The sequence below is a fragment of the Lepidochelys kempii genome, chromosome 11 (assembly GCF_965140265.1).
Source record: "Lepidochelys kempii isolate rLepKem1 chromosome 11, rLepKem1.hap2, whole genome shotgun sequence".
NCBI classification, from domain to species: Eukaryota; Metazoa; Chordata; order Testudines; family Cheloniidae; genus Lepidochelys; species Lepidochelys kempii.
Window position 1 is genome coordinate 45,344,600 of NC_133266.1, and position 12,861 is coordinate 45,357,460.

The 12,861-nt window shown below is 38.9% G+C and overlaps 1 protein-coding gene across 1 annotated transcript in view; it reads right to left on the bottom strand.

Annotated features, from left to right (window-relative positions):
* TTN (titin) overlaps positions 1-7,793 on the bottom strand; it is a 468,699-nt gene extending 460,906 nt beyond the window's left edge. Inside the window, exons 1-2 of the mRNA XM_073306908.1 lie at positions 7,692-7,793; positions 5,423-5,545 (exon numbers count right to left, since the gene is read on the bottom strand). Of these exons, the coding sequence (XP_073163009.1) occupies positions 5,423-5,545; positions 7,692-7,793 (225 nt within the window). The remainder of the gene's footprint in view (positions 1-5,422; positions 5,546-7,691) is intronic.
* Positions 7,794-12,861: the final 5,068 nt, after the last annotated feature.

Below are 12,861 nucleotides of genomic sequence, written 5' to 3' on the forward strand. Positions count from 1 at the left end.
TCATTTTAAAAAATTTCAAATGCAAAAGATGAACATATTACTTTGAGAAATATATTTTTCCAATTTGCTCCTCTTAGATATTTGCATATAAATGACTACTTTGCACTTTATGCTCTGTGAATTGGAGTAAATACAGTAATTAGGAGCAATCTACAGGTAAGTGGACCAAATTATTAATGGTGCTTTTGTTTTAATGAAAGTTAAATTTGCAGAATGGATTTATTTATATTTTTCAGTCTCTCTGCTCCAGCTCACTGTGGTCTTTAGCATGACAAAGAACAGAGCTTTGGAGACAAATCAAGAATGCCAGTGTTTGTCCTACTGGGGGCTGTAACACTGTCATAATCCAAAGATTGGCAACACACTCTAAACCAAAGCACTAGTGTTGTGAAATCTAAGATCAAAGGCAATATTTTCTCCTGACAGGATTTCTGATTAAGTGATTGGATTAGGAACCTGTAGTGGAGGGAGGATGGCAGAGCTGCGTTGCAATAAGTGCAATTTTGTCCCTTGGAAGCCTTGGCTGAACTTTCCCCTCCATTTTAGAAACTAGAGTGTGAGTAAAGCTTGAAAAAAATTTCAGCCCAGAAAAAAAACAAACCCTTGCCGAAGCAGGTCAGCCTAAAGCTGAGGTGTAGCAAACCATGAGGAGGAGAGGCCTATGATATCACAGAAGGAGGGGTGGAGTTTTCAGCAAGACTTTCTGGCCATTGCTGGTTCTGGCTAGTTTAATGAATCAGCAGCAGGCCTGTAATTCTTGATTATTGACAAGTCATATCCCAGAAAGAGAGAGTTAAGGCCCCGATCTGGAAAACACTGATGCATGGGCTTAACTCTGCTCATAAGAGAAGTTTGGTCAAAGTTAATGGGACTATTCATGTGCTTGGGGTCAGGTATGTACATGAGTGTTTGCAGGATCAGGGCCAAATGTTTTAAAATGAATCTACCAATAGAAAATGTGCAATGGCTTCGCATTTCCAGACACTGAATATATGTCCCACTGAATGCAAAACAGATCCACGCCCTGGTATATATATTCATAACACAAGTGACAAATATATACAAGCTTTCATGATCAATTAGCTATCATTAGACAAAATTAAGTAACTGCACTATATCCTAATCTCTTAAATCATTGTTTCCCCACAAATTGCATTAATCTTTTCATGTTGTTATTAGACTCTATGACCATGCTATAAATACAAAATACAAGCAGTAAATATTTCATCTATAAACAACTATGTTACAGATATGAATGAAATGTACAGCAATATTAGAAGGAAGTTTAACTAGAAGATTTAATATCATATGCATGTTCATATTTTCTGTTTAGTCTAACGTTTATCATTTTCTGTTTAGTCTTTCAGCCTGGTTAACAAAATGTTCCTCTTCAGAATCCATTAATGTTTAAAGCGGGGGTCTTTTTAAAATTACTGTACTCAAGTTTTTCAGTATAACATAATAATGGGCCACATTCTCCGCTTCAGTGGAGCTGTGCCAATTTATACCAGCTGTGAATATGGCCCAATATGGTCTATCAAAGGAAACATATTTGGATATTTTTTGTCTAATACATTTTAAAATATATAAATGATTATTTTTACTGTATGATTCGTAATTAGAAAAATGACTCTGCTGGTTAAAGTTAGAAAAGTGGCTATATATATCTAAAAAATCCAAACCTTCATGCTCAAGACATCTGCTTCCTCAGTGTCTTGAGTCTTATCTGTTTATATTCGCAGCAAATAGGTTGGCATTACTTTTTTAACTCCTGTTAGCACTGCAGAGCCAGTAGCTCTCTGGAACAGCAAACTGGATTTAAAAACTGTTCACGCATCATCAGAAGTATTGTAAACTGAGTTTCAGTGGCAATGCCAAATTCTGTCCTCATTTACACCTATGAAATCCCACTACACATGTAACTGAGGGAAGAATATGGCTTGCAGTATCTTTGATAAGACTAACAATGCACAAACCAGGGGGAGGAGAAAGACTAAAATCAAACAGCTTGATGTTCAAATCTCAGGCTGAGATTTCAGCACAGTTAGATATAAAAAACACACCAGCATAGTCACATACATATTCAAAAATCTATCTGAAATACTGCACAGATTGTTAGATCCCAATCCTGCAAAGACTTAAGCAGGTGGGATGGCTCAGGTGCTTAACATTAAGCAGGTGCTTAAATCTTTGCCAGATTGGGGCGTTGGACCCCATCCTGCACTCACTTACACATGCGCTTAACTTTCATTTCAATGGGACTACTCATGAAGCACATGCTTAAGTGTTTGTAGGATCAGGGCCTTTAGCTTAGGGTGTGGAAGTGTGATTTTTATTGTAAAGTTTTAAAATATCCAATTTAGTAGAACAGCAGTAATAATAGAGAAAATGGCAAATTAAACCACATTTATAATTAACATGAACAAAGTCCTATTAGAACCTTAAAACTAGTGAAACAAAAATTCTTTAAGAATGTAATGCAAAGACAATTCAAAACAATCTCACAGTGTTACATAAAATTGAAAGTAGATTTGGTCAAAAATAGGAAAAAATTTCACAAAAAATTCAAAATGTCAAAGTTATTTTCATTTCATGGAGTATGAAAGGATTTTTTTAAAAAAAATTCATAAAATGTTTTAAAAAAAAAGTCAAAATTTTGACTCATTTTCCCCTTTTTATCTTTTTTCTTGTTGACACTGAGTGCAGTAAAATATTATTTGGTTTCTTTCCCTGCTTTTTCATTTTTCCTTTTGCTACTCTGTAACTTTCAAAAACTAATACAAGTTGACAGTTTGAACCACAGTTCATCTGTAGAACCTGATATAACCTCACATAACCTCAACATAATATATGATAAAATGCAGAGTGTTTTGAATTATGAGAACTTTTGCTAAGTATCCTTCAAGTGCCTGTGTTTTCATAAATTTTAGGATTATTATTGATTTACTATAAATGTACTTTTATTACATTATTTTCCATTTTATTTCTACTGTTATGTACGAAACACAAATCTGAAATACAATGGCAGAATGCTGCCATGATTTAAACAAGGTTCAGGCTCAAATGGTTTGAACTGTAGGGCACATCAGGCCTTAGCTTTGCCATTATCTTGTTCAGTGTATTTATAGTGCATTCCAGACTACAAGATCTATCAAACTTCAAAAATATATGTGAGTATGGGCTATAGTGAACTTTCTTTATATCAACAAATTGGAGTCGGTAGGAAGTAGAGAACCAATGGGGTTGTCAATTTTATAGTTCATGAGAGAACAGCTAAAACACCATATTGCAAGAAAAAAAACTGAGCAGGGGTATATTATTGCGTTAATGTGTTTGCATAACCCTCGTTTCCAAAACTGATGGTGTAAACTGTGATCATGGAGAGGAAAAAGAACAGGGAACTGACTAAGAACTACAAGGAGTTTGGTGGCACCTTAAAGACTAACAGATTTATTTAGGCATAAGCCATGCATCACTCCATGCATCTGAAGAAGTGTTTTTTTACCCACGAAAGCTTATGCCCAAATAAATCTGTTAGTCTTTAAGGTGCCACCAGACTCCTTGTTGTTTTTGTGGATACAGACTAACACAGCTACCCCCTGATACTTGACTAAGAACTGTGTATACAAGATTTTACAAAGATAAGTACAATCTAACAACTGTAATTGTGTGACTTTCTTTGGACTTCTGTCCTTACAGTTCCACATTTCTAATTTTCCATTTTTTAATCTTAATGGAAATAAACTTTGGAATTAAATGTTAAAGTCTGTGAAACATTACTGGCTCTTTGACTTTATCTATCTTCACAGAGTAAAGGTATAATTCATAAACAAATAAGTGCCAAAGTTTATTGTAATAAGTACTTCAAAGGTTGAGAATCATTGTCTTATACAAACCTTTGATGACAGGGTCTGGTAATTTATAAATAAATATCTTCCTAAGATAAGTGTTATCAGCTCACTACAGGCAGAAAGTTTCACATCTGTTAAGGAATGAAGAGTCATTCAGAATTATGACATTTGTGGCCATGTAATAGAGCTGGCTAAATTATTAATGGGAAATAATATCTATTTTGAGTTTACTCTTTTCCTGTGGATTGTTCACTATTCAATGTTGATTTCGGCAACAATATTTGTTACTCAAAATATTCATCAAGAGTTTACACAAAAAGTCACCGTGTGTGGATCAATTGACTGTTCACTATTCATTATTAGTGGTATATGATTGGTCACTTAAGTCATATGATACTGTTTCTGCTTCCTGACTGGATGACAGACTTTTTAAACAGGAGACTATAATGCATATTGAATGACAAACAACAAATTGCCCACTTACAATATCAATTTTCAAATGTATAAGCATATCAAATATCAATTTTCAGATGTATAAGCATTTGTGAACTTTTGAACAAATTCCACTGCATACACCATATTAGATTACAACTCTGCATATACCTTAATTTATTACTTCACATATGGTTGAGACAGACCTTAATATGAGCGGTGCAGCACCTGAAAACAAATATTAAAAGGAGGAAACATCTTTTCCAGTTCATATGTGCTCTGTCTTAAAATATGAACAAAATCTGAATTTAATAAAAATACATAATAACATCAAGAAACTTGAATGGAACCTGACAAAGTACAATGTCACAATGGTCTTGGGCACCCACAAGAATCTAGAGAAATTCATTTACTTAAGCCTATATGCAAGATGTATCCATCCCTTCAGATCAGGAAAGTGAATGCTCATCTCATGTCAGCAAAATAGGAATAATTTAATGTGACAGTATATTACTGTACTACCTTCTTGTCTCTGAAATATCCTTGAATAATATTCTGCTCCTAAGAATGACCTTTATTTCCTAACACTGGTTGTAGTTCTATGATTGAGCTATTATCTTCCTACCTCAAGCCAATCACTTGCTTAATGTTATCACCTTATTCCTACCTTAATATACATTGATCACAACAGCAAAAAAGTGACTGGAATGTTAATTTCACATTTACAAAACACTTGATTGTTTTTGTAGTTGTTACCATAGTTATGAACCAGTCTAACATCTCACAGCCCAGCAAAACAAATGAAAATCTTGAAATTCCTCTGTCTCTAGCAGGTACGGCTAGTTTTTATTTTATTTGACAATAATGCATAAAGTTGGAAAATATGATATTTTTACTGGTTCTGCCAGAGAAACAATTACTACTGAACTTAGTTTTCCATTGCAGAACTATGGGGCTAGGGAGGGGTGTGTCTTATTTTCATTCTTTACATCAGTAAAGGTTGGACATGTTTTTTCATTCTGGCCTTTTGCTGACAAACTGATCACAACAGAAGCCCTGTGAACCTAGAGGCTGATTGTCTATATCAGAGCTATAAGGAGACCAGGGACATCTGCGTGCGTCCATATCACACACCTTACCTTAAGTTTAGCCAGAAGGAGTTCATGATCCTGTAGTAGTTTTTTGGTCTCATCTTGATTGCTTCCAATTTCTAATACATTTGGAATTGACTCAGTCAGCTGAAGTTGCACCCATTTCCCACACTAAAATGCAAACACAGGCAAACACCCAGTGTGTGTCATCCTGAAAACACAAGGGCTCTTTATATCCCTTCCCCAAAACATACCAGTTAAGGCCCAAATGGATCTTTGCAGGCAGACCTCTGTATCCAATGGGCACGGGGATCTACTTACATGTATCCAATTGCACAATCAGGCCCCAAAGTAAACAAAATCTAGTGAATACAAACTTCAATAAAGGGATGCCATTAAAAAAAAAAAAGGTAAATCAAGTATTATTTGAGGCGACATACCCAGGCCCCAAATTCTTGCTTCATCCAATTTCTACCCAAACAGTTGTCAAGATGGTATTTAAAAAGGAAAGAAAATCATACCAGGGACTAAAAATAACATTTTCCCCTTCTCTGTCCTGGGAATTGATAACATATTTTTAGCTGCAGTTTTCATAGATCTCTCAGAGCTAAGGGGCGTGGTGAACTTATTTCCTAACCTTCTCACAGCAGAAACAAATTAAGGCAGACATGAGGGCTGTCATTGTTACATAACCCAGCTGTCCTCAGCACCCAGAGTTCTTTTAGTACTAGGTAATCCATCACAGCATTTTCTCTAACAGGTGGTTTTTGGGGTTTTTTTTTTGTTTGTTTGTTTTGTTTTTTAAAGGAACAACCAAAAGGCCTTTACATAGCTGGGGGAGAAAATGACAAAAGGAACATAAACATTAGAAAGTGATGGACCCAATCCTGCAAATCCTTACTCCTGCAAGTATGGCTCATTACGTTTCTTACTGAAATGAGAGATTTCCAACCCTATATGAAGATACTAGCAACACTCATTTGTTCAAGATTTGTTTAATGCAGCTGATATAAATATATAATGTTACTAAGCACTTAACCCACAATCATGTCTGCAGCAGATAGATCATGAGCCAGGCTGTGTGTTGGAGTGAGCCTCCACAAGGAGGAGCCAGGAATCTTGCACAACAGGCTGGGCTGCCACTGCATAACAGCTACTTCAGCCTCAGGGTTGGAATAGACTCCAAGGTACCTGTGCCTCCATCTCTATGCTGGGAGAAATGCCAGGTGGATTAGCATGGTAGCAAACCCACTAGCTTGTTCCCACCAGCACTTCCAAATCCCCACTAAACTGCAGAGCCACTCATGAACAGATGTTGCATGGTGCACAGGGGAGCAGTACGTGGCCTCTCCAAAGTCCTGCCCTTCCTTGCAGCATTTCTGCTGCAGATGGGTCTTTCTACATCTGCTAAGGAGGGGGAGAAATTTTCTCCTGGGAGGAAAAAGCCCTCTGCTATTCTAAATGCAAAATCTGACCCCCACTGATGTCAGTTCACACATAGTCACTGTCTTTAATCTGCTTTACAGTTATCAAACTCTAAAAAAAGTCCTAGCCTGAGAGGTTAGAGGTATCTAAGGGAGTGAGATGCCCTACTTCCATTGCATTCCAACTGGTGGCTGGTGTTTAACTCCCTTAGGCAGCTTTGAAAATCCCAGCCTTATTTAGTATCCCAAACTGCATGCAGGTTGTGTGAGCTGGAACTAGTCACTGTAATGGTCCTTCAGGTCTTTATAAACAAGAGGACATACATAAGAGCTACTACTAAAAATATATGACAAAGGCAATTAACTTTTGGTTTTTAAAGGATGACTACAATTTTAACTGGTATTTTTTTCAGTTAACACTCTGAACAAGACGTGGCTAACTGAAATGGTTCTTTGTGCATTTGTGACGAATGAAAATTGTACAGTGAACAGAGGTGATAAATACATTTATAAAAAAAAAAAGACTAAACTCCCCAGAGAGATGATGTTCACATATATTATGATGATAAACATTTTTATAGCATCCTAAATTTACACTGCCACGTTTTAGAATCAGACATATTATTGGCCCCTAAGAACTTACATAGTTCAGCTGAATAGTTTTGGTTCATGTAAAAAAAGAGAAAAAAAAATGATATACTGTAAGTAACATGAACTTCTTAGGATGTTTTCTACATATTAACTTAAGCAATAAAATAAATGTACTTGCCTGGTCAACATTATATGCTGAATAGATGCTAATATGACTAGAATTTGGAATAGACTGTTACTAAATACTATGCAGACCAAAGCCACAGAGCTAAGAGCAAAACTGTTAGCAAATGTTGTCTTACCTTAAGTATAGCGATAACAATCCTGGACTCTCCAGCCTGAACAGCAACTGAACTGACTGTTGTTGTAGAAAGGGGCTCACCGGAGCTGCTTTCGTTGGACATGGTGTTTCAGAACTGGACTTCATACAGTACCACAGCCTCAATACACTCGTGTGCACTGGTCATTTCAGAAGGCAACAAACAGGGTTACTTGGATTCATTCAGCAAAAGAGCTCAGCTAACACTGATTACTCTGCCAAAAGGAAAGAACAGGAGGTTAAAAATAGACAACCCCATTGAGTTTATCATTCTTGAGAGAGAGATTTGACACACCCCTAGTTTGATAGCATTAAGCTGTCTGTTCTTTTTTGTCATTATCTGAAGTGTAAAGGGCTGCCTCTGTGAACATCATCTGACTCTGGATAAGCAAATGGAAAAAAGACAAATCAAAATAGATGGACTCAATTTCAAAACTAATGCTGTATGGATAGATCCAAATATTATAAGGCTTTAAAACAAGCAAATAGCAGATCTAAATATTCAACTTGTACAACTTCTTGTTATTCTCCCCATTTATTAGTTAATGAGCTGCATAAATTTGTTTAATATAATTTTTTCTCCGAGTCAGTGTACACATTATGAAGTACTATTTCATTATATATATATAAACGAACAGTATGACATACAGAACAAAGCCCTGTGAATGGAACCAGACAATGGATTTCTTACTAAAAACATTAAAATGTATAGCGACCCTATTAATTAAAAAAGGACTCCAAATATCCTGTGTAGGCTTTTGATAGGCATTTTATCACTCGGTATTCCACTTCATAGCAAATTGTTCCTATATTCTGTTTAATTTTAAGTAATCCTTCTTTAGTAATATGCTTGTAAGAGGCACACCTCCCAACTCATTAAAATGCTGCACTGTACATTAGCTTTTATTCAGTGCAGGGAAATCACAGACAGTTTTAAATTGTGGCACAGGGTCAGAACATTAATTCTATTGCTAGAAACTCAGAGCATGCTGCAAGTAGACTGTGGTATTAGACAGCTGCTATTTGATTCCCTGTGACAGAACAGCTGAGAAAGTGACACTGGAGTGTACACAGGTTGCTCAGATGACACAAGTACATTGGAGAAACCTCAGACTTAACAGGCTTAAAAGCATCTGCTTGCTTTATTTCTTTAAAATTGCATAACAGTTTAGATCAATTTAGAAGAAAATCCAGGCTCAAAACTTGATAGCATTAGAGAACTAGGAGTATTAAGTTATCCATGTAGTCAAGTATTCAAAGATAAAAATCAAAAGAAAAAATTACTTTTGTATTCAGCAAAAATTCTGGCTACTCTAGTACTCTGCAAAAAAGCTCTGCAATTCTCTGACCAGGAAGTGTCTCTTCCAGTTTCTCCTCACATGGAAGCTTCCTGTTGATGTGTGAACTGATGCCAATGGACATTGTGAAACATGTCTTGGAAGTTCCAGCAGTACAGACAGATAGGAGCAGAGTACAATGCTGACTCCACTATAGACTGGCTGAATTTTATTTATGAGATTATTAATTATTATCACAAACAATTCAGACAGCAGTGAAGCTAAAATCTGAAAGAAAATGATAAAATATTTCGTATTGAAGGAAGAGGAGGGCAGAGCTACAGTGGAAAAGCTGATGTGGTGACTGGTGGCCCTCTGTGCTAAAGCACTTGAACATTGAGCCCACTTGTAACATGGATAGCAAGCAGTCTTAAGCTAACTGGGCTGAGGAGGGCATAGATGACCATTCTTTTAAAAGAATACCCAGGCCCAAAGCCAAAAACAAATCACGAAGCAGCAACTCTTCAGCTATGTGCTGCAGAGAGCCCAAAAGAGCATATATCACATCCTTTCACTCATTCCCAACACCCCTTGACGTACCTTGCAGAGACTCTCCTCAGTAAAACAAACACTTTATACAGAAACTCATGAGGCTCATCGAAGAGGAAAAGTCAACAAAACTTTAGATTAAATGGGTACTTGTGTAACAGGTGTGGCCAAGTAAAATGTTTGGAATGAAGAGATTGAAATGCAACAATGAACTGTACAAATAAAACTTTGTTCCTAAACAAAGTTGGACCAACTAGAGGATTGAAATATTGTCTATCTGGCAGAATTAGTATGTTTGACTAATATCCCAGAAGATAGGGATTTAGTGCAGCTTCCTGAACCTGGGCAGGTCCAAGTGCAGGATATAGCTTGTATTGGGGACTCTGACTTTTAGAAAATGTGATTTCTGAATTACTGAAAGGGGCATGATCAACTTGACTTCTAGTCAGTCTCCTCAAAAGGTGTTTCAAGTAGTTTCAACTACTCTGCCTGAGTCTCCTTGCCAATATTAATTGTTTCACCATCACATTTTTCTACTTTTAAAAATATGGTTAAAAGTATTGTCCTGCTGGGGATGGACAATCACACTAACTAGTTGAAGCTGTTGTGTGTGACAGAAACTTTGCATTAAGGCTAAGCAAGGGAACAATTAAATGTCCCTTTTTTTCATGATAGCTGAAACAATGAAAAACCAGCACTCGAGGACTAGATCACATTAAAACCTGGACAGTGGCTGGGCCATTCAGTTGAAGGGGTTCCTGGGATTTGATAACAAATGCAGAAGTGGGGGAATGATTTGATTGCAGCTGTGTGTGAAAGAGAAGTAGGAGACATACCACAGAAAACACATCAAGGAAACCTCAGATACTGCCAAAAAAGCCCTTGTAGCATGGTCTGGAGAAAATGCTCACTCTGAATTGTGATCTAAGACATTTTCTTCTGCTGTTTGAGTCCTGCTGTGTTTTGGGAAATGAAATTTATATACATTTGCTATAAATAAATAGGATTGTATCAAAGATATACCAGACTCCATCACCAATATCTCCTCCTAACAGAAGCAACCCACAAGATCCTGAATATTTGCTAACTGCTTGCATCAAAAAGAGTAGTAATATTTTCCTCACTTGTTGCTGTGTGAAAGAACTCCCCACAAACAGGGGAAACTGAGGTACTCACTGACTATACAAGGGAAACAGTGAAACTAAACAAAGAGCACTCTCAAATCCATAAGGTAAGCAAACTGAATGAAACAGAGCAAATTAGTATAAAATATTAGTTTCAGTAATCTCAGGTATTAATTATAACTACAGTAGGTAACAAGTTTTCAGAGAGAAGTGTGATTAAGTGCCTTTATATTTAAGACAAAGTTTATTTTTATTTCTTTCATTTTCAACATGTAAACATAAAAATGGCCACATAGCCCAGACAGATAATTAAAAGTACAGTACAAGACAAAAACTGCAGTAACAAATCAAAGGCATCTCTGAACAAAACCTTCATCGTCCCTCAGAAAAATCCACACTTCAGCCTGAGCCTTTAAAATCTAGACCTTCCCTCAGCACCCGCCCAAATAGACAGACTATCATCACTTTTTTGTCTAGGACAGCGGCACCAAGGAACTCCTGTTAAAGATCAGGGTTCCATTGTTCTAGGTGTTCAGAGGTCCTCATGGAGAAAAACCTATTAGATGTTCCGTCTCTTGTGTACCAAGGGACTTCCAAGTTCTAGGCCTCCAATGAGTTCAGTTTTGACCATATCACATTGAAGGGTTCATGTAGCGTTCATGCACCTGGAAACAGTCAGGGCCCACTCTGACTGCTGCGTAGGAGCAATGCACACATTGCTCTGTTCTATCCAAGGACATGGACCATGGAAACATGGACCATCTGGGAAGTCAAAATAAGGACATCAACCGTGGGAAGCTTCCTCGGCCTAAGCTCAAGGCCTGAGAGCAAAGATTGTAGCAGATAGAGGCTAGAAAATAGGAATATTAATCAAAGTCATATTATTTCCTTTGTTGATGCCTTTTGCGGTTGGTTGGGGTATGGAATGTGCAGGGGGGAGAGAAATAAAAGAGAGGTGGAAAAGCTGACAGGGGCAATCCCGTCAGCAGACCAGCCTGCTTGCTTGCCTAAAGCCGTGTCCTGTCTTGTATTGAACCGCCACAACTGGTGCCCAAACGTGGGGCCCTCAGCACTCACCTCACCCGGCAAGGGTTTCAGACGCGTCACTCACCCGCTTCGTGGATCCCGGTGAGTATTTTTCATTGTGGTAAGTATGGGAAGCTCCCTCTCTGCTTTGCAAGTGCAACACCGCTGTGAGCTACAGTATTTGCTGCGTAAGGCTCGGCATGACTGTCCCACTCGAGAGCTCACTCTCCTGCTACAGGAGGTGAGTGCCCAGTGCCCGTGGTACCCTGAAGCTGGAACCCTTAAGCTAGAGGACTGGGAGTGGTTGGGCCAGACATTGCACAAGGAGCCTCGGGCGCCCGTGCAGGCTTTACATGCCTGGCACCTCTGCCGCGATGCGATACAGCGTGTCGCTTCGGACAGGCCCCCCCACCCCCCGCACCAACAGAGGGGCTGCCGATCTCGCCACCCCTGTCCGCTCCTGCAACCATCCCTCCCCCTGCTTCGCCCTCAGGGCCTCTATTACCACTGCCTCCCTGGCCTTCCCCACCGGAGCTGGTGTGCGATCACCCTCCTCCCATGGGGCCCCATGCTTCGGGGCCCCCCGGAGGATCATCCGCGTCTGCTCAGGGGCTTTCGCTGGTGCAACAAATGGTTCACGCAGCGAAGACTCGCTCAGATCTTACAGCAGAGGAGCTGGCTGAGCTGGTCTCAGTTTGTCCGGTGACCTGGCAGGATGATGGCCAGGGCAACCAGGTTACAAACTGGGTCAGTTTGCCCTACTTGGTGATCAGAGACGTAAAGAAAGCGATCCACGAGTTCGCCCTGACTAGCACGTATGTGCGTGGTCTCATTGAAGGGCTAGGTTCTGGGTACACCCTGATCCCTGAAGATTGGAAGGCGCTGTTGCGCATGATGCTGACACCTAGTCAGTATGTTATTTGGCTTAGTGAATTTCGGCAGATGGCAGAACGCCAAGCCCAGGTATATAGAGAGCAAGGTATCATTTATGAGCAGTTGGCAGGGGAGGGCCAGTTTGCTACTGTTCAGATGCAGTCTCAACTCCCTCAGGCTGTCTTCCCCATTATTTCCACCTGCGCCCAGCATGCTTTCCGGAAGGTCCCGGATTCAGGCAAGCCTACCAAAAGCTTTGCCAGTATCCGTCAGGGTGCATCAGAGTCCTTTATGGATTTTACCA